This window comes from Cydia pomonella, chromosome 17 (assembly GCF_033807575.1).
Source record: "Cydia pomonella isolate Wapato2018A chromosome 17, ilCydPomo1, whole genome shotgun sequence".
NCBI classification, from domain to species: Eukaryota; Metazoa; Arthropoda; class Insecta; order Lepidoptera; family Tortricidae; genus Cydia; species Cydia pomonella.
In genome coordinates, this window is record NC_084719.1 from 6,935,083 (window position 1) to 6,959,076 (window position 23,994).

A 23,994-nucleotide genomic window follows, 5' to 3' on the forward strand; every position below is an offset into this window, starting at 1 on the left:
CCCCTCAATAAAATATTTTACATTTTACACTTCACATTAATAAACAGTTATAAGTCTATGACACTCAACAATAGACAGTTAAAGAAAAAATAACTCTAATCAAACATTGTCTTTAAACAATTACACAGCAACAAGTAAACAATCGTTAACATGGTACAATTAAATTAAACACCTTGACTAAACAATAAATGTCTCAACTTCTTAAAAGCTATTCCACCCAGAGCTTTGGTAAAAATGTCCGCTACTTGCTCAGTAGTGTTAATGTACTTTAACACAATAATACCTTTATTTATCTTTTCTTTAACAAAGCTTTGTTTGATATCAAGATGCTTCACTCTAGTAAGACACCTCGTCATCTGAGCCATCTTAATTGCTGATTGATTGTCTTCATACAATACAATAGGTCCTACATGAAAACCAAAGAATGCTAAAATATCTTTCAGCCAGCATGCCTCACTTGTTGCATGACTCAAAGCACAAAATTCAGCTTCGGTTGAAGACAGACTCACAGATTGTTGTTTCCTTGTGAACCACATAACTGTGCAACCCCACAATTTGAAGCAACAACCTGTAGTTGACCTTCGATCATCACTTCCTCCCCAGTCGCTGTCAACATAGCCCACTACACTTTCGCTACATTCATACTTCAAACAGTAATCTCTAGTACCTGAAAGGTACCTTAGAATATTACACAACAGTCTGTACAACAGCATAGACGCACAACTCTGGTATCTGCTGAGTATAGCCACAACTGCAGTAATGTCAGGTCGTGTACCAGCAGCTAAATAAGCCAAGCTTCCAACCAGGGTTCTGCACCTGCTTTCCAAGCTTACACTCTCTGGAGACTCTCTGTTAAGTACACTAAAGTCAAAGTTTTTGTCTATAGGCAAAGATAAAGGTTTACAGTCATTCATACCATAGTTAATTAACAACTTATTTAAATATTCTTTCTGAGATAAAAAAGTACACTGTTTCTCCAAATCCTGATTTACTTCAAAACCTAAGTATTTATTTATCTTACCCATATCCTTCATTTTAAAGGATTTGCTTAACATGTCTCTCAGACTTACAATCTCATTTGGACAGCTACTAAAAAAGAGTATGTCATCTACATACAATAGCAACCATGTTTTGGACCTTTCATTACACTTTGAGAACAAACAATAGTCCTTTTCTGACTGTACAAAACCCTTGGACTTTATTACATTATTAAAAGTTTCATACCAATATCTGGGTGCTCCTTTGAGCCCATACAAAGATTTATTAAGTTTAACAAACTTAGCACTACAACCTTCAGGCAATCTCAAATACAGCTCCTCATCCAAGTTAGCATTCAGAAACGCTCCACAAACATCCATCTGATTAATTTCCAGGTTCATTTTTGTAGCTACTGCAACAAATATACGAAAAGTATTAAGTTTAGCAACAGGGGCATACACATTATAGTAATCATCACAATCTTGCTCAAAACCTCTCGCTACTAACCTTGCTTTAAAAACATCTTCACCTTTCTTCTTGAATACCCATTTTGAACTCACTGCGCTTGCAGAGTCTGGTATTGTTTGGACCTCAGTCCAAGTGTTATACTCTTTCATTTGTGCAAGCTCCGCTTTGATTGCTCCTTCCCACTTGTCCTTGTCTTTTGATCTCATAGCTTCACCATAACTTTTTGGATCACTTTCTTGTCCAATTGCTAATACCATGTCATCAAATCTCTGTGGCCTTTTGACTTGCCTACCAGATCTGGAGTATTGACCCTCCTGTGCATTGTCTATTGGGATATTTGGGACTAAGTGACCTCCCTCATCTTGAGGTTCTGGTATTATCACCTCATCTGTAGAGCCATTACCTTCACCTTGCGCTTCAGACATGGCCACTTCATCTGCACTCTGGTATTCATCTGGTTGCAATTCATCATCCTCTTTACTTGTATTTTGCACCTCTGGATCATATTGTGTCTCTTGTGATTTAGCCCTATCCTCTCTGGCAGGATGAGAATCCAAAAGAATCACCACCTCTTCCTTTTCTTTATCATGGGCGGGAACACAGGAGCCTTTATTTGACAGTACAACCACATCTCTTCTTATGTCAACAAACCTTTCTTCTGGATAATAAATCCTGTACCCTTTTGAGCTTTCATAGCCTACAAATATGCCCTTCTTTCCTTTAGGGTCCCATTTCAACCTCTTCTGTTTAGGGATATGGACTGCCACGTCACTGCCAAATATCATTTTTAAATTACTCAGATCAAACTCTTTTCCTTCCCATACCTCATAAGGCGTTTTTCCTTCAACACGACTCTTGCCAGTTCGGTTAATGACATAGACTGCCATATTAATGGCTTCTGACCAGAGTTCCTTCCCGAAGCCATTAATCATGGAACGTGCAGCCTCCACCAGTGTCCTCATCTCGCGTTCTGCCCTAGAGTTCTGTTCGGGTGTGTATGGGATTGTGGTTTGATGTATGATGCCCTTGGCTCCCAGTATCTCCTTAAGTTCTCTATTTACGAACTCTGTCCCATTGTCAGATTTCAAAATTTTCAATTTCTTGCAGGTGTATCTCTCGGAGGTTAGAATATAATGTTTGATTTTCTCTGGTACCTCTGATTTGTGCTTTAGAAAATACACTACCCTGTAATTTGACAAATCATCTTTGAGAAGAAGGAAATATCTTGCTCCTCCCACAGATGCAACCTCCATAGGGCCCGCAACATCAGCATGAACCACACCAAGAACTTCACTGGCTATATTTGAGTTATTTGTAAAGGGCATTCTAGTTATTTTGTTCAGCACACAGTTGTCACACTTCTTCTCACTGTCCACAAACTTTATGTTCTTTCTGTTAAGCACGTCTTTGACATATCTCTTATTTTGGTGACAAAATCTTTCATGCCAGACATCCAGTGAACATATTAACGCACCCACGCCTTCCTTGTTATTATTTTTCACGTTTAGCAAATAGTAATTTCCTGCACGATTTCCCAAACCACATAAGTTATCGTCTTTTGTAATAATACATTCGGTATCCGTAAAAGTCACAACATACCCATTGTCAACAATTTTCTTCACCGAAAACAAATTCCATTTAATGTCCGGCACATACAGGACATCACTAACAGTTGATTTAATGTATTTAGTCCCATCATAGACCTCCAGTTCCGTATCACCAACCCCAACAACGGGCAAACACCGTCCATCTCCAACAAGAACAAAATGGTTTAAGTTTGACACTTCTTTATAATTTGTCAGATTTGACATGTCTCGCATAATGTGCTCACTCGTGCCGCTATCAATCAACCATTCATCTCCATTGAATGATAGTTCTTCTTTTTCACTCCCAGACATCATAGCTGTCACAATAAAAGCATTATTTGGCCGACCTGAATCTGGATTTTTCCACGATTTATAATGCTGCTTATTTTTCAGTTTGGGGCAGTCTGCTTTTAAATGTCCAGCCTTATCACATGTCCAACACTTTCGATTGTTTTTATCTGTGTCCCTACACTCTTGAGCGAAATGTCCACCTCGGCCACATTTATAACATTTCTTATTAGAATTTCTATTCTTGAAGTTTGTAAAGAGTGCTACGTTTTCATTTTCCGTTCCCCTGGCTTTCACTCTCTCCTCCTCTACCAGTAGCCTAGCTACCAAGTCTTCATAGTTTTGTTTACTTGTTTCCACAGATTCCCAAGCCGATATAAAATGACTGTATCTGTCTGGTAATGACATTAGAACCTTTGTCATCAAAAACTTGTCAGATATTTCTTCACCACTTTGTTTCAACTGACTTCTCATTTCTTGAAGCTTTGACAAAAATACCGATAGGTCACCTCCTTCATACTTGAACTGTAGAAACTGCTGTTGTAGCATCAGTGTTGTAGTAGCCGACTTTGGCTCGTATACTGCTTTTAGTTTTGACCAAATCTCTTCAGCTGTTTCACAGGTTAAAACATGAACTAGAACTGCTTCGCTCAACCTTGACACTATCATTGACTGCGCCTTAGCGTCACTCTTTTGCCACACCACCTTGTTCGTTTCTGTCTTTGTTTCTTCTCCATTAACTACCTTAAACAGATCAGCACCTTTTAGAGCTACTGTCACTTGAAACTTCCAAGTACTCCAATTCCTGGGCCCATAACCTGTTATAGGACTTGAATGAAACGCGCATATAATGCTCAATAATTCTGTTTATATTCTAAACTATAACTTAGTGTACAGCCTCCATATTTTCATAAAACAAAAAGCCATCACCCACAAACAATAGACCTGTGGTCATAGACAATACTAGACTTGATAGTAAAATACTTTATTGCTCACAACAGGTTATACCCTTTGGGTACGGAAGCCTAACCCGGGCGTAAAGTCCTTAAGTTAGAAGGAAACAAAAGATATAGCTTGCTACGCAAACTTGTGAAGGAAGATTTGAACATCGCACGGGTTTATATCTCTCAGCTCAATTACTTACTCTGAACATATACTTCTGCTTAACATTTTGCTCGTCAGACATGTCTTTATTATACAAGGTGCTAATTGTTAGAACCTTATATATTAATTTATATATAAATTTCTCTATTGCGTGTAAGAATACAGAGAACACTATTCTAAAGGTATTTTTAAATAAAAATTTATTATTCATATACACATGGGCCGTTTGGCAATTAACTAAATAATTACCGATAATTAAGTTTTACTTTTTATACCACTTTTAATAATAGTTATCATCCACAATGCTATTAAGTCAACGTAATTTTTATGTCTTTGTTCCTTATGTAGGCAATAACCATTAGCATTCAAAAATAACATTAAAACTTACATTCCTGCTTAATGACCAATACCGTAATAGTGGCCATTACTGGGTATCAGAAAACTATTCCAGTTTTCAGCGTAAAAGGCTCGTTTGGACGGAACGATTTGCTCGACTAACGCTAGGGAAATGGAACTAGTCAAAATATTTTAAGTAACAAGCTGTAAAAAAACCGACTGCTTAAATACGAGTACGTACAATGAAAAAGTGTTTGATATGATACTCGTAAAAATATATTTTATTTGTCACTTACTTTTATTTCATATCCACCCACATTGATAGCAATATGGGTGCCATAGAGTAAGAAAAATAAAACTAACCCCCCTTCTCCCTTTTTTCATTTGCGGCCGCTATTTTCAAAATGTTTATAGCCTAAGTCACTATCGCATTCTGACGAATTCAACGACCTTTTATATATCAAAAACTTTCCAGCCGATTGGGCTGTAGGGCGTGCCAAAGAAATGGACATACATACATTAATTTAGCTCGAAAAACATTACCCTCCTGACTGCGTAGGGAAAAATATGCTGGAACTAGTCCCAAGTATCTCGAAAACGTCGTAATGTAACCTCAACTTGCGACCACTGGTTTGCGATTGCCATTTATAAACCGCCCTGCCCTAGCTGACGACAGCTCTATTGCCACTTAAGGCAAATTTATACGACTCCATTCCTGTATAAATATATACAAGATTGGAGGAGTATAAATGTAAACAAATACAGGTTATGGGAAAGTTTTACACAAAATCACATTTTAGATCCACGACACTATTTAATCATACGACTAATTTAAATTCCTCTATCATTGACTCAGTCAGTCATTCCAGTAACTCGCACTACCACTAAACGGGGCACGAACTTTGCCACTTCACGTAAAATACGAGCGCGTCTAATTCCCAAGATGACCCAAGTTGCTCCAAGTCCGAAATTCACGCCAATTTATACGCCAGGTGCCAACATTTATAACGAATTTTGTTAAGAAAAATTTAAATTGAAGCTAACTAAACTAAAAATTTAAAATAAATCCCCAAGAAAGAAAAGGAATTTAATAAAATGGTATCCTACGTAATGAGATTAAAGGTTATATGTATATAGATATGCTCACCGTTAAATTATGTCAGAATACTTAAATCAACATACGAGTACGTCAACGTTTCAGGCTTAATTAACACAAGTTCGTAATTCTTGTACCGGCCGTGGTACACACAATTATTTTCATCACACTGAGAAAAAAACTAATTTTTAAGCGAAATAATACTTAAATACGGTGATATTTCAAACGTACGTCAGCCGTTTTGTCATTTTTGACAGGTTAGGCATCGAAGGCGCAGACAAATATTTTAAGTGGCTATTAAATTAATCAAATTAAATATTTATAAAAATACACAAAAAATAAGTTATAAACGTCAGTATTTTAAAAGTAAAACTCATGCCCAATATGCCCATGACCTAATGATTAAAAAAATATATTACGGCCGTGGGCATAATATAGATCATTCTATCTCAGTATGCTGGCATAAAATAACATCGTTTACAAGTAAGTGTGATAAAAAGTAGTGTGTATGTGATCAATACTTATGTTCTTTTATTTCAGTACCCCTAGTGTAAATAAATTCGATTTTGAAACGTGACGTACGCGTTTGCGTTTAGTCTCATTTTGTATTGGATTTAGAAAGAGCGCGCCAAGCGGGACGTTTTGGAAACTCAAAATCCTATACAAAATGAGACTTAACGCAAACGCGTTCGTCACGTTGTGATGTCGATAAAATTTACACTAGGGGTACAGTACTTTATGTCATACTGTAAATATTTATGTAAAACAAGTCAACGTTTTAGGAAATAACTATACGTTATCATTGATTATACACTTAATTGAATAACGGTCAGCGGCACCAAGATCTTGCTTCGTTATCCCGTTGACCCCATCTTGTGCCCATAGGGTGCATGCACACCACAGTTAATATTTGTGGATCAACATGGTAAGGGCGTCCACTAGGTGGCGCTGGCGATGAGCGGGTTAACTAAGCATAGGATGAGTAACGCTAACTGGCGCGAACCCGTGTGACGGATTGCATCTAAAATGACACTAGAATGACCAGATCTGATTTCTAGCTTTACGGGAAACCTGCATTGAAAATACGGGATTCGAGTTTAAAATCCGGGACAGGACGTTTTTTTTACCAAAAAAATTTACACTAAATTTTGTAACCTATATTACAGTTTCTAAATTTCTTAATGTAAGACTTTAAAAACAATATTTAATCGGACCGCGCCGTGTTCGCTGCTGTGTGCGAGAATATAAATATTGTTCGAATACCTAGATTTTTTTTATACCACGTCGGTGGCAAACAATCATACGGCCCGCCTGATGGTAAGCAGTCACCGTAGCCTGTAGACGCCTGCAACTACAGAGGTGTTACATGCGCGTTGCGGCCCTTTAAAAGCCTATACACTCCTTTTTTGAAGAACCCCATACTGTATTTATATCCTCTTGAAAACCTTGGTAGGGAGCTCATTCCACAGCCGGAGCGTCCGCGGGAGGAAATTCCTCTTAAACCGCACAGTGTGCGACCATTTAGGCTCTAGGGTATGAGGATGAACACCCTACCGATCGCGAGCGGTGTGGTGATAGAAAGTGGTCATTAATTGCCATTAAATCATAAAATTACGAGACAATTTACTTTCCCGTATTGATTTCGCCAAATTACAACACTGAAAAATCGTACCTGAAATACGGGACATTTGGTCAAACTAAATGGCACCCACGTACGTGCGCCCGCTCCATGCACCCGCACCAGTTAGCGGACGCCCTAACATTAGGTATCTTACCTAGTTATAATGACTGCTATAGTTATTGGCCACTCTTAATAATAAGACTTAAAATAGGTTCTTTCTTTCTGATTCGTTAGAAAGACCCTACGCTAGCGTCTTTTAAGCGTCGGCGTCTAGTCTGCGCTATAAAAAAAGGCGTCGCTGCGCCAACGTTGCATCGAGCAGCAGCCATAGAGATGGTTAGACGCCGACGCTCCGGAGACGCTAGTGTGTGGTGGCCCTTAGGAGGGACCAATTACTATGTAGTGGCCAATAACTATGGTAGTCATTACATGTTGTTGCATTGTGTCACTCAACGTTTCCCCACACAAGGCATCTGGTGGTGTGGAAGCACATTTAGCTTATTGATAAATCGTTTTATGGAGAAGTTATTGAATTACAATAAAACACTTATTGCTATGAAATTATTGCTTACGCGTAGCAATGAAGACTGAATTCTCACCTTGCCTCAAGCCTTGGTTGTTTATTCAGCAATTTTTCTACTCTTCAGAGGTTGTCTGAAGGAGATTTATTATAGTCGCAAATGTTTCGTCGAAAAAAAAAGGATGTCAGAATTTAACGCTTATTTAATTATTACAAGTATTCAATTATTTTAGGTCCCTATAGGGTTGTTTTTTATTTAGGCTCAAATTGCTGTCTTGATACTCAAGCTACACAAGTTTTTTAAATGTACTTTTTGCGCGCGTAGTTAGTGCGCAATTTAACCTCGTTCTGCCCAAGATTTTGAAGATCTTCTATATTCTGCCTTATAGTGATTAAGGACACTTTTGTTCCATTTTTGGAATTCCTGGGCGGCAATCGTAAAAAAATAATTCGAAATGAATCGTTGCCAAAACGAAAACTTCTTAATACGTTTGTATACAGGGTGATTCAGGAGACGTGAGCAGGATCAAGCTTGAGCATTCAGTAAGTTATAAGCAACTGTTTCGTACCAGTATTTGTGAGATTAACGTTATTTTATTTTGTACTGTTCAAAAAAAATGTTATAATTTATTTACGCCATGTATGGTCACCCTATTTGTTTTATCCATAACAAGTGACAAATTGAATGTCATCGGAGTCTGGTTACTTTTGAAAAATCGTATCTCACTCAAGTGTGACATTTTGTTTTCTTCATAATCAAACTGCTGTCATAACGGTTAAAGAGGTTTTATCTTTCTTAATTAAGTGTTGTAGGGTGTCCATGATTGTAGATTATCAAATTTGTCCTTCCCAAAAAGTTAAATAACAGAAATAAAGCGAGATTGTTTTACTTAAATATGATGATGAACGGTTCATTAACATTTACTGATTGTGTAGGCTTAGTCCTACTCACGTCTCATGAATCACCCTGTATAAATGAAAATTTTCCATTCACGCAGAGAAGTTTTTGGAAACTTTCCGCAACTTAAACAATTGTAGTTGTTGGTGAGTTTTACGATATGAAAAAGCATTATGAAATCGCTTTCTATATATGAAAAGTCTAAGTGTAAGTCAATTTGCATTGTGTATTCCACCTCAAAGATTTTTATGAATATAATTTCAGGTTTCATATAGGTTATTTATTTATTTATTTAAACTTTATTACACACTTAACAATATACAGTGACAAAAGGCGGACTTAATGCCACGCGGCTTTCTCTACCAGTCAACCTTTAGGCTAAACAGAGAAGCATAGTTTACACATATTTAATTTTCAAAAGTTAATGACCGGCTACTCTTCACTCCATTGATAAACAGTCGACAGATGAGCATCTAGTAATAAGTATACAAACTACTTGTAACAAGTGTTTTTCGTTTGTCTCACTTAACTAGCATGGAATCACCTTTGATTTGAATATTTAGTACGAACCATAATATACTGTTCTACCTTAGAGTTTGCCAATGGTCGATTAAGGGATCAGGATTTCAAATACTTGAGAAAATTCTATCCAAGAACTGGGTGAGCTGGCTGAGCGGTTTTAGCGAATGCAGAAGACGCTGGTTCCATTCGAGGTCTCGGTACTGAAAGCCTTGGTCACTGTTTCTTTCATATAGTATGACATCTATTGCAGTTTGGATTTGTAGAAACCTAATTAGAATAATTTATTATTTTCTCTATCGTCTAACACATTAAATCAACCATATTATTATATTTGGTTGTCTTTTCTGGTACAGTCAGCGACGTGTATAGCGTAATTCCAGTGTTTATGACACAGTTGAATAAGACGAGGAAAACACAAAACTACAAATCGAAAAAAAAACAATAGACAAAATGGCATATCGAATAGGTACAGTCATCATCAAAAGTAGCGGGTCAAATAACGCTTCATAAGTATCTACCATTCTGTAAAAGCTTAACAAATAGTGAGGTTTTTAATATAGAACAACTAATACTGTTAAAGATATACTTTTGAAAGCGTATTTTATAAATTTATCTATATTTGGAAAAGTTATCCGGAATATCAGATACTTTTAGCGCGTTGTTTCATCCGCTACTTTTGATGCTGACTGTACCTACCTATTATTATAAAATAAAGTAAAAAAGCCATTTAATCCTTAATATCGTTGCAATATGCAAATGTGAATGCATGCATTATTAACATTATTAATTTTAATTCATAGATAATTTACTTATGAATATATTCTAAAATTCTAAAATTGTTTACATTATGTCATTAATTTGTTATTTAATTTGATTGAAATATAATTTGAATAACTTAATAAATATTAATTGTCTAATGAATATATAACTTACGTCTCGGATATTAAGGACCTCTCTCGAGTATAGGCCTCCTCCAACTCTTTCCATTTATATCTCTTATTTTGCCTTTTTCCATCCATTGTTGTCCTGCTTTAATAATTTCATCTGACCATCTTTCTAATAGTTTTCCTTGCCTGCGTTTTCCCGCTGGACCCGGCCATGTTGTCACCGACTTTGTCCACTTGTTGTCGTTCATTCTTGTGACATGACCAGCCCATCGCCATTTCAATTTTTTGCAATATGTCAGAGCGTCAATTACTTTTGTTTTTTGTCTTATTTCTATGTTTTTCTTCTTATCGACACGTTTTATATTTAGAATACTCCGCTCCATGCTTCTTTGGCACGTGTTGATTTTATTTTTTGTGTACGAATTGAAAATACACATTCTATCCATCTAGGTTTCTTGACTATGTTGAAACCTACATCTACCTATTATTAAGTAACTGTATTTATTATTTTGTACCTGGTATTCGATAATTAATGTTGTTATAGGGATACACGTATTTAACTATGTACCTAAAGTAAGATTAATTAATCAGAATAATTGTACAGGAAAAAACGTACCCCCTTTATTTTGAAGAGAAAATTACTTCATTTTACTTTTAGAGAGTACGTACTTTATTAAAATTTGCAAAGCAAACTATTTACTTTAATAACGATGAAAAAAAAATATGCGCAAGTTCGCCCCTTTAGAAAAAACGTAATCTAAAAAATAAACACGTTATTCGCGAATTTACTTACCTTTAATTTTTTTCTTATGTAGCTTTAATATAAATAATATGAGTAGCAGTAGAAAATATTTACTGAATTTTCAAACAAGTATTTGGACCACCGCTGCACATTAAAATTCATGCCACGCTGCAAGGTGCAGGCTGATTCCTGTGCATTGTTGTAACGTAGGCATGGAGCCAAAACTAGCTCCCAAACCCAAAACATCACAACTTGTATACAACTTCCTTGGACTTACATCCTTTTGACTTTGATGACTCGTAGAGTAAAAGGGTGACAAGTCTCACGTAATTTCTCAGGACATACGTCCGTTCGGTTTAAAATTTAGAACGCGTGCTTCTAGAGAATTCTAAAAACGAAACTGTAATTAAGTGTAATCTGTGTGAATTTTTGTGGTTTGAGACTGGGCTTCCATTGTGAAAGGAAACTAAGGTACACTACAAATTGTTAGCTCGTGCAGTTTGTTTGGGATGTAATGAGCTTTGTTTCAGATAGAACAAATTGAAATGTAAAGGAATTTGAGCATAGTAGCAGTCTAGCAGTAAAGTTGTCCAACAAGATGCATCTAATGATATTGTCATTGAACTACGTATAGTACCGGCACAGAGAACCAGTATTTTGTGCCATGAGTTGTTGTTTTGCCAACAAACCATAGAAGCGGACCGCAAATCTCGCGAGTCGCGACCTTACGCGTAAGCGCCATGAATTTTTCCGGCGTTTACGACGTTTTGGTCACGTGCCACAGGTTGCGATTGCGATAATTTGATTGTTTGATATGCTCTAATAGCAATAAAAACTCATGTATAGAGGAACACCGCCATCTATCACTATTACGACGAGCCGTATGGGTTTCTCATAACGTCTCTGCTCGTCAGTATTTCACAGAATACATTATACTAACACTACCCTGTGTACTTATTTAACAAACAGCGATATTTACCCACACAAACACAAACAAATTTACCGTGAAACAGGTAAATTCAAATCGCCATCTGCGTAGTAACAAGAATGAGGGCTGCCTCGCATCTGTGCCACATAAAGTTAGCGAAAAACGAACGATCAGCCTATGGCATGTATACACAACCTATTTACACACTGTAGGTAGTCTATCTAAAAGTATCAAGGATGCACCTTTCATAGTTTAAAAATTTGATTAAAATATTGGTTACTTAAATCACCGTTTTATGACATAGATGTTTTTTTTAGCCAAATTGTTTGTGTACCTAGACTAGTTGTTCGCCCCAACCTGAGAACTCGCAGTTTGCCAAAAACTATATAGAGTAGATTCAGACACCTATTTTTTGAAATAACAGGATAAGTTAGATTCTAGCGAAATAACGGTATTTTTTCTATGAAATTCCATTTTGGGATAAAACGTTTTCCACTAACTAAATCTTAACAAATCACTTTGATTTTGATGTCGATCGCTTCAGCATAATATATTATAGGTTTATAGATTTCGTTTAAAAAAAATTGTTTTGCAAATTTTGTAAAAAAAGGGGAAACTTTAAAACTTGTTATTTATTGTGTCAATAACACACTAAAAGATCATGGAGGATGGAAAATATTTAGAAGTGGAAAATCATTTTCTCTTTTTGGTTGGACGATTGCATGGTATACTTCCCTCTTAATCGACTTTGGCCGATCCAAAATATACCCACAGTGTGTAAATTAAATACGGGCTAATATTTAAAAGGTGGTTACCATAGTACCCAAGTAGAAAAAATAATAATTGAAAAAAAAATTGAAATTGAATTGATATTGAAATTGAGAAACATTTTGTCTAGAAATACAATGAAAACATTAACTGTACAAATTAATTCGGCCCGCAATGTAAAGCAACACACAAGTTACAAGATATGAGCTTTTTTAAGTAACTGTCAACGCTTGTTGGTTACTATAAAAAAGCTCGTATCCCGTAATGTCATGTAATGTTTACAGTACATTGCTGCTCGGTAATTTTCCAAAAAGTAATTACAGGGTCATAATTTATTGTATCTAAACTTAAAACATGTAATATAAGATATTCATACTGTATACTGTAAAAGTGATTCGTCTAATGGTGGTGGAGAAATAGAAACACTCGTTGTAGTTTTCTGATTTCATATATTATTTTTTCAATCAGCAAGATGACACAGTCATATCGACTACCCTTAATGACTGCCACCTTCGGAATGCTCGCCTGCAGATATTTTATTCATCTGGCAGGGCGATAGTTCTGAATTCAAAGACATAATTGTTGCCAGTTATCTTCAAAAAGACTGCGAAGGTTTCCAACCTTCACGATACCTACCTAATGGAAAATGTTCAATGAAGATTTACGAGTATCTACCTATTTTCTAAATGCGAAGTAATTTTACATAATTTAGGAATTGCCACACCTAGAACCCGAAAATATATCCTAATTCATTCAACGTTTATTCAGCGTATTAGCTTGTTAATGCTGCCTTTCTTGCAGAAATTGGCAGGCAAGTTTAGGACTACAACACACCGAGTCTTTAATAAGTTGAAACTGAAAACGAGTGCATAAGCGTATACAGTGTATATTTTAATTACGACCACAAAATAAAACGAGACGTAAATTCAGTGTTATGAAATGGTTTTAACAAAAAAAAAACACCTTAATTAGAAGCACGTAGTTAATTTTTGAAATTGTTTATAGCGGCAACGTATTGCGTTTTCATCAGTTCAGACAGTTGAGACCTACTGATGACAGATGGCGTGCTGGATTATTTCGGAAATAAAACTCCCAAATAGGTAATAAAACATAACTGTATTAATTATTTCTATTTTTTTTTCTTATGAATACTTACAGCTAGAGTAACAAAATAGGTTGCAAAATAGAAACAGTAAGCCAATTACAAGTTCCCACAGTTAAAAACTGCTTAAAATATATGACGTAAAATTTCAAAATGTATAATATATCTACGTACCTATTTATTATGACTATAGTTATGTTGCTTGACAGTGAGAATTAGTTCAAACAGTTTTAAATCCTTAACGATAAGAACAAAAGAGAAATAAACCAGATAGAATTACATAAAAGTTAACAGTGGGAGAAATCGTGGCTCATTAGTTTTTATTGAACTAAAGCTATCGCAAAACAGGTCGATGAGGTCATGATGGTTGCAAACCTGATTAATGGACCTCGCAGGCCTTAGAAGAAAAGTTTTTTTCTATAATTTGTATGAACGAAGGGAATATGGAACGTTCGTTTGATGTGAAAGGATATGCGTGAGGGGACTGACAATCATAAGTTCTCTAGCAGATCAGGACAGTCTACATGGTCCTGAGCAATTTTGGTGGTCTGGTGGTGGTCTTAAAAATACAGCTAGTATAAAAAAGCGGCCAAGTGCGAGTCGGACTCACCCATGAAGGGTTCCGTACCATTTATGACGTATTTAAAAAATTACTTACTAGATCTCGTTCAAACCAATTTTCGGTGGAAGTTTGCATGGTAATGTATATCATATATATTTTTTAGAATTTTCAATCTGTTATTTTAGAAGTTACAGGGGGGGGGGACACATACATTTTATCACTTTGGAAGTGTCTCTCGCGCAAACTATTCAGTTTAGAAAAAAATGATATTATAAACCTCACTATCATTTTTGAAGACCTATCCGTAGATACCCCACACGTATGGGTTTGATGAAAAAAGATTTTTTGAGTTTCAGTTCTAAGTATGGGGAACCCCCAAAATTTATTGTTTTTTTTTTTTCTATTTTTGTGTAAAAATCTTAATAGAATACATCTACTTACCAAGTTTGAATAGTATAGCTCTTATAAAGTTTCGGAAAAAATTGGCTGTGACATAAACGGACAGACAGACGGACATGACGAATCTATAAGGGTTCCGTTTTTTGCCATTTGCCTACGGAACCCTAAAAATAGTCTTCTCCATCAAGTTGCAAAATATCTTGACAGAGTATGTGAATAGGGTTCAATAACAGCAATGATAATAAAAAGAGTTCCGCCATTTTTGCGCTCTACGCTACGGTGGCACGCACTTCGCGAAGCGGTTAGCAAAGTGTAGTAGAAAAAGTTCACATGATTCCCACCGCAGTGTGGATGAAATCGAAGTGGCAACTCTAGAGATAAAATAATCAACTTCTTTACATTAATTACATGAATACATAAATACAACTAGTTTATTGAAGCTTAACTGGACTTTATTTAGAGGTATATTCAAACGTGCATATCACAATGATGTATATATGATGACATTTAGTTATCATTCGCGCGTTCATTTCGCTTTTTCGTGACTTTTCTGTACACGGGTGAATGTCAGGTGTGAGTTTGAGAACCTCCACTCTGTGTGTTGCTAGCTTTACTCATATACCCTTTTTTCATAGTATTGGCCCGCTGCCAGAACACAAAAAACTTGGTAGCAGTGACTTGCGTCAATAATGCGAAATTTATAGCCGCAAAATGATTTCTTATTCGTATAATAAAATGCTCAGTAATGTTAGCAACAAGTGGGAAGATTAAAGAAATGTAACTGGGTATATTAAGGAGAGTGATCATGACTAGGTTTGCCAATCTTAGTGCATAGATTTGCGGTACATTTGCGATCATATTGCGGGATTTTGTTATAAAATGGGGGACTCCTTTACCCGGCCTAACTGGGTAAGGTATATTGTAGCCGCCGTGCAGGTCAGGGTCTCGACGACTCAAATAAAACTTCGATTTATAATTAAGTGTTAGGTATAATCTTCCAAAGGGTTCTTGCCAAAACGGTTAAATGTAGAAAATGGGTGTTGATAGTATGGAGGATGATGAAAGAGTGATTTTGCAGTATTTTACATTAATTGCGTATTTTTTGTTTTAACCCCTCTTGTGTTACAAGTGTCCAAGGATCACGGTAACTCCTTACCATCAGGCATTCGTCTGCTCATTTGCCTCTTACATCATTAAAAAACTTGTAAGTCAAAATTTAATAATAATGTCTTGTTCGCAGGTGGGCTGGCTCAGAGCAGAAGACCAAACAGTATTAACCATGCACGACCGAGCGGTGCTGGGCGCCCGCTACTCCGTCAGCCGAGATTCTCCTCGGACTTGGCAGTTGAGAATTCGGCCTCTTAGAGCAGAGGACCGCGGTTGCTACATGTGCCAGATCAACACACAGCCAAGCATGAAGTGGCAGATCGGGTGTATAGATGTTTTTGGTAAGTACTTGCTTCAAGGTTTATGTTCATTTAGCGTGCCGTATTTGAATCGGTAAAATAAACTTTTATAGACTGCTAAATTTACTTTTTGCGTCTCACTGTCAAGATTTTTTTTCCCAAGAACGTGTAGAGTTTAAATTGACATCGTATCACACCATTATATTTTGGTCTGTCTTGAGTAACAATAACGTGGAAGCCACAAGGAATTTAGTTTGAAAAACAAATCAAATTCCATAACCGTACGAGTATGTATTTCCATTCTGCAGTGGCAGCATGGTTCCATTTTTATCACTTGTCACTATGCCCGTCACTTTCACGCTTACATACTTGTTAGAACGTGACAGATGATAAAGAGCCGACCATCTTAGCCCTACTGTGGGTGATTTGACATATAATATACAATTTTATGCTAGCCAATTGAATCTTCAAAGCTGCGGACGGGGTATATTATGGAGAAGGAATACTTTTAGTGATATGCGTCAGATAAAATTCAGTAATATGGACAGTTTTTCGATGTCAAATATGTACTAAGGGCTGCTACATATCGTCGAGTATGAATATGTTTGTGCCATACGCCACATACCTACATTGGTTTGCAAGGGAGCGATTTGTACCTTTTTTGATGTGCAGTAAAGTTTAAAATGAATAAATAAATATGTAATTTATTATTTACTGTTATTTATAGTACAATACAGATATTATGAATATAGTGGTAATCATGAAACAAAAGCATTTTTTTTAATGCCATATCCGTTTTTGATGAGTAAATGTTAAACGTACAGAGTGTATGTTATCCTATATAAAATGCGGATAGCTCAATAATTTTTGGAAATATATTTTTTAAATCTATTACTGTCAATTATAGCTTATTTTTTTGTTCTTTTAGGATTCAGTAGGATAGGACCATTCCTATTGAATACATATGTGCCATATCCATATATGGCACAAATGTATTCTCAGGCGACGATAATATACTTAAAGGTATAGTTACGAAGTAGGAAACCTTAATTTGCACTAAATCGAGCTCACCTAAAGACAGTGGCGATTCCGGGCTAATCCAATTAGAAGTTCCGCCGTTGCTGGAAATGAAAGACAAAGAGTACAAGGGGGATTTCTTGTAGTGCAGGAAAATTATGCAGTGGCAGCTAATTTACATTGTAAAGAACTTTCCCATATATTAAATTCGTATCAAGATTATTTTAAGAACTCTACAACTTTTTCGTTCCCGTGTCGACCCGGGGATCGATTCCCGGGGATCCCGGGGATCCCGAGGATCCATTCCCGGGGATTCCGGGGATCCGTTTAAGGATATGTTTGGTATCGTGTTTTTATTAGAAAAAAATAGAATTTTTTTTTACGCAAAAAAAATCTACTGGGCAGGTCGTCCAAGTCAGCCAACCCTCCATACAAAGGCCAAGAAAAAAATCGCATCAAAAAATATTTCGTTTACTTTTTGTTTAACATAACACGTTACCAAATATGACCTTAAACGGATCCCCGCTATTTTTGGTACACCTTGTATTCCTATACGAGACTCACTTTTTGCACAGACTATCATATGACACGTACACGTAATATTTACGTACATATACGTATTACGTATACATACTTATTACGTGTATACACATGTAAATAATAAACTGTTATAGTAAAATTTTATTTTATTTCTTGGAAGTTAGATTTACCTAACTAACTACTACCTAAAATACCTATTCGAAATTCTAAATATCAAATAACTTTCGCTACTCAAAGGCTATGGCGAGTGGCAAATAGTCCTATCATAATACAAAGTTTACAGTCAGGTACGACTATTTGTTTTTGGACTCAACGAGTCTGTCAAACAATTCCCAACTGTTCGCAGGCGTGTAGAGTTGCCTGATAGAATTTAATAAAAAACTAGCGAAGTGCCTGTGGGGCAGGCATAAATATTTTCAAGCAAAATGGCATATTTTCAGACACTTACTTTTGGAGAAAAAAAAAAATAGTTATAAGGCTATTTGTGATGGTTCTAATGTCACCTCATTAGTTAAATTGCCCTGCATTAGGTTATTTATTGTCCTTGTAGAAAAAACATGCTTTAGGTCCTTTTATTACAAAGTAACCAATTAGATGGTTGGCAGTTCTCAATAGGGTTGTTTCCAATTTTTTGAAACGCTTGTATTACGTTCTATATTAACTAAAAGTGGCCCTAAAATTCAACTTTTATACTAAAAACGGCTTTAAATTATGTTAAATTAACAAAATATATTATGACAGATGCTTTCGCGCCCAAAACGCTTTTTGAAAATTGTGTGACGTCACAGTTTACGGTTTGACACATAACTACATACACACGTAGAAGATACGAACTGTCAACTGACTTTTGTCATTTTTTGTTTATCGCCTACCTGTCAACAGTGTCAATCCGAGACTTGTGACGTCATCAGAATCTTCAATGTCGTTTCGAGTTTGGTCACGTGACGCGTGCCAAAAGATATTATAAATTCAATATTTACAAAAATATGATCATTACAGGTCCCCTAAAAGTAGTTTAACATGTTCTTATAATCCAAAAGAATTTATTGCGATACAATTCTGCCCTAAGATTTGTAGATGGAAACAACCCTATTGTGCGTTCCTCCAGAAACTTCCTGCCTCACACAGCTAAACTATGAAATTAACTGTCGACCATCACGACCTTTAAAGAATAGAACGTACTCCCATTTTAACCTTTTAACCGCCGTTGTCCGTAATATAAGACATACAATATCCAGCTCATTTTGCCGCGTAAATAAAACAAAACTTCGTGTAGCTTCGTACCGGCGGCGACACGAGCAGGCTCGTGGAAAAAATCTAAGTAATTTAGCACTTATAAAAACAAGAATAACAAAAAAAGGAAAACATACAGACACAGGTACCTACTGGAAATAAGATGATGATTTCAATATTAAATATTGAAATCATCATCTTCCTCGCGTTGTCCCGGCATTTTGCCACGGCTCATGGAAGTCGGGTTCGCTTGGCAAATAATCCCCAGAATTGGCGTTCACAGAAAAACGACTGGTATAATATCAAATGACATTTCGTACATAAGTTCCGAAAAGATAAACTCATTGGTACGACAGGTTTGAACCCACGACCTCCGGATTAAAAGTCGCGCGCTCTTACCGCTAGGCCACCAGCGTTACATTAAGGCGAAAATCCAGGGAGGAAAATGTCGAGAACGTTTGTAAGGAAAAATTACCACTAATGTTTCCTCTTATCGCTTCCAATGTCACCTCAAATTAGTTAAATGTTAACTCCAACCCTAGGAAAGTCAATCGGCAATGTCTACCGCACCCCTTTATTTGCCACTGATTTCTGGGGCACTGATCGATAGCCCCACCTCGACTTGGTTCCGTAACTAACTCCTTTAAATTGTTCACCTTTGTTTATAATTTATCAACTGGATAAGAACGGAATGAGGAAGTTAAAATGAACATTGAACGTTTGGGCTACAAGGTTTACGAATATAAATACAAATTTCTATGTTTTGAGATAATAATAGATCCAAGAATGGACCTAGTAGTACTCATTAACCGTCGTAAAATGGTGCTACTTTGCTCCAATATTTGCTCCACTTTAAGGACATTTTGAATATTTTTTATACTATTTATTAATAAATATTCAGACCATCATTGATATCAAGCATGATTTAAACATCTTAAAAAAAAAATATCTTACATGTTTTTATCGGTAAATCGACGTCATGAAAAATTGTTTTATAATATATTTTGTATATCTGAAGCAATGAATAAGGAGCTGATACCCATAGATTAGGGTAATTTTGCTCCTACCCATAGTTCATTTAGGGGCGCAATGTTACCCCATTCTGCTCAAATTAATAGGCCCCGGCTAAAAAGAAAGATTATTTTATGACTAACGAAGCAATTCAAAATATATATTCATATTCGTTTTACCTGAGTAATTGAGTATATAATAATATTGACATATTATATTTGAATATATTAGACGTTATGTAATTTTGCTGAATTGGAGCATAGTAATCCAGCGGGTAGCAATGTAGCACCATTTTAATGGTAATTTAACTAAAAATCTAAAAATAAATGTTAGTAAATGCAAGTGCCAATTCGAACGTAAGTACGAGTACAGTGATATGAGAATGAGATCTAAATGATGTAATTTAGTTATCGTGCGTTTCGCTCGTATTTGTCCGCACATATATTGCCGCGAGCGAGACGCACGATAACTATATGACATCATAGAGGGGGAGAGGGGGACGCGAGGCCTTCGGGGGGAGGGGTTCAAGCCGAATCTCACTAAATCTCACGTCGCGTCGGGGAAAGGGAGGGTTTTGACGAATATCACGTAATCTATTTCGGGCATAATATAGTGTAAAAATTTGAGAGAAAAAGATCAATTAAGAGTAAATCATGTCTCTAGACTAAAATATGCCAAAATCGGACACTCAAGATGAGTGTCCGATTTTGGCATATTAAAATACATGAATAGATCATGTATCATATATCAATAAATACAGTTATTTCATGTATCATATATCAATAAAATATATATTAAAGATTCGGTCCCGTCGGCTGTTCGGCCACGAAACTTGAAAGATCTCACGTGAGATTAAAGGGTGGGAGGGAGCGGTCGAGACAAATCTCACGAAATCTCTCCATACTAGCGATCGGTCGTGATACATTATCTCGCTCGCTGAGATGCACTGTAAGTGGTGTGAAGATTTTATCATGACAATATCAAAACTTTTATAAATTGTGTCGTGTAAATATTGCTCGTTGTTCCTTTACTATTTACACTACCAACACCAACAATTAACATTTTTATTCTTTTATTCTGATAGCCACATTTTTATATAGGAGCTAAAACACATTTTCTTGGAATCAATCATTACAATATGTGCAAGAAAAAATATATTGTATTGATGCGATAAGTGTGACAAAAATATAACCCAAGCTTCGCCAATGCGATTAACACGAAATAAATAATTTATTTACGATCATAATTATGAGTAAGTAGATATAATAGTAATATTATACTATTATAAAACCATTATGTTCAAGTATTAAATTATACTTCAAACAAACATTTGAAGTTTGGCCACACAGCAGCCGCAAGTTTGGTAACGGTATTGTAAAATTCTGACATCATTTTTTCAGATCCGATAATAAAGCGCTGCCGTTACTTTACTCCAATGGCCCACAAAATGCCGATAAAAAATAACATGATAGCCCACTCCCACTCTATACACTAGAGGTTTAAAACCAAATGCGAATCAGGACAGTGTAAACCGACTGTAACAGTCCTGATGAGTATTTGATTGCCAACGCGCAGCGGCTGTGGTAGTGATGTGCCGTGTCTGGGAATCCCGGTGTTCCCGATTCAGGAAAATATTGGGGAATTTTTAAAATTCCTAGGTGCCTAAATGTAACATATTCGTATAGAAATCATTCGTGAATAGTGTGGCTTTTCATTTTTTTATAATTATTGAAACATTCCTATATATATCAAAAAATTTTCAAGGTGGTCGTTTGAACTTTTTGGCATTAGCTGATTCATTCGATCAAAAAAATAAAATAACAAACAAACAAGATGTAAACAAATTAAACTAGGCTTAAATGTGGTTATAATTAACAATATAATTATGTAATTGTCTCTAACACATATACATATAGTAGAAATGAGTTAAAAATTGCAACTAATAATATCTTACTTAACCTGTTAACCACAAAAACAGTCATATTTAAAACACGTAAATAAAAGAAAAAATACTACTAACTTTCAGTAGTGGTTTTGACATTATATAAAATTACAATATAAAGTATGGTAAGTTGTGGCGTTCTTCATAAACATCTGTCAAAACTAACATACCGTTGATGAGCGTTTGTTCCTATCCGTAATTTTCACATTTATGTTAGAAAGAGACAAAAGTTTAAATAGAGGTGTAAGTAGTATGTAGTAGTATTTATCAATATTGTTGATGAATTATCAAATACACAAATTTTCACACTTTAGGTAAACAATGTTGTTACAAACAGTACCCGTACCATGAGTCGCTGACAGTGTCAAACCTGACATAATATGTTAGTTATTATACGCTATCGAGTACTTTATTTTCTATACATATCACTCGCACTTATATACGTGTACGAGCGAGATGCCGAATACCGAACTGGTGGTAGCCACACTGATCCCGCGCGTTCCCTGTTTTAGCGGGATTATTTTTAAATGAATGTCATCACATCACTAGTCCGTGGTTTACTTTGCGGCACAATCCAGCGGTTTATTGTTGACAGTTTTTGTATTGTGTTAAACATTGGCTTATTTACGCATTCACTGCTGCGCATTGTGGATGTTGTATTGTCATAAATTGAAGCTGTGTTGTAGTTGAGTGTAGAATGATAATGTGCTCTTTTGTTGATCAATAGCACCTTGGGTAGGCGAGTCCGACTTGCACTTGTCCATTTTTTTAATACGATTATTCAAGTGGTAGCGTGCCGGTGAACGTAAGGAGAAAAAGTTAAATTGACAATATGGTTACCTTGCGGAGTTAACCATATTTTTAGTTCGGTATTAAAAATGTACAAGTAAGATTGTTTCCACTAATTGTTAGCTACGAAATTGTTTCCAAAATGAAACGAATTAAGCAATTCAATGTTAATTCATTGATTAAATGTAAGTGAAGAAAACCTAACTTTTGACGCACTTCTTTCAAAAACAGAATACTTTTGAAAACAATCGATGCGAAATTTGGAAACTACAACCCCCCCTCCTCTTTTAACTTTGAACCGGGCATGCAATACGTATGACAAAAATAAATCCGAGAGTCCGAGACGCACTTTGCCGATTATTTTGTCTGTATATATTCTGCTATTCATTGCCATAAATATTATAAATAATGACCTGCCTTCTTTGGGTACAGAACCCTAAAAACAAACAAGAACATAAAATTATTGAAACATACGTTTTACCAGAGTTTTACTCACAAGTGCTTATTATACATACTTTATTCTCGCAGTAAGTGTTACTTCCGTGAAAAGCCAAAATATCAGGGCCTTGGAATACTGAAGACACCTACGTACTTTAAATAAGTAATACATTACCAAAGACATATCAATGTCAGTGCCTCCTTCTTATACCAATATATCAGATATTGATATATATTTCTAGAGCCTCAGGGTTTGAGTAGGGCAGACGGCAAACGACGGATGGGTTAACGCTGGTTCCTTGGGCAAGGAGGCGTAGTCTCATTTGGGATGCGACGTGCGTAAGTAGGTACATTCGCTCCGTCGCATCTTAGCCTCCCAGTGCGGAAAGCTGGGGCTGCGGCAGAGGGTGCAGCAAAGCTCAAGCATTCAAAATAATCGACTACAGTTTACGATTTTGTCCCGGTTGCAGTGGAAACTGATGGACCGTGGTGTTCTGAGGCGAAAACTTTTATTAAAAATCTGGGGCGGCGGTTAAGAGAGCGAGCTTTGGATCCCCGTTCTGGCTCATACCTGGTCCAGCAAATATCATTGGCGGTACAGCGTGGTAATGCGGTCAGTATTTTTGGAACATTTGCGCAAGTACGTGTCGTCTCGGGGATTAACGGGGAGGCGTAGGTAGTTTTAGGTTTTTGGACAAAGCTTGTTGCGGATTTTATGTTGTACCTACATTTATGACGAAGCCTGTGGCGGTAACTTACTCACTCAATACTTTCGCTCCGTCGCATTAAGTTTCGGTTAAGAGAGCGAGCTTT

At 36.2% G+C, this 23,994-nt stretch overlaps 1 protein-coding gene across 7 annotated transcripts in view; it reads left to right on the forward strand.

Annotated features, from left to right (window-relative positions):
* The window catches only part of LOC133527226 (limbic system-associated membrane protein-like), a 96,577-nt gene that overhangs the window by 32,192 nt on the left and 40,391 nt on the right, over window positions 1–23,994 (forward strand). For all 7 annotated transcript variants that reach the window (XM_061864132.1, XM_061864134.1, XM_061864135.1 and 4 more), the window contains exon 4: window positions 16,046–16,253. In XM_061864132.1, coding sequence (XP_061720116.1) covers window positions 16,046–16,253 — 208 coding nt within the window. The remainder of the gene's footprint in view (window positions 1–16,045; window positions 16,254–23,994) is intronic.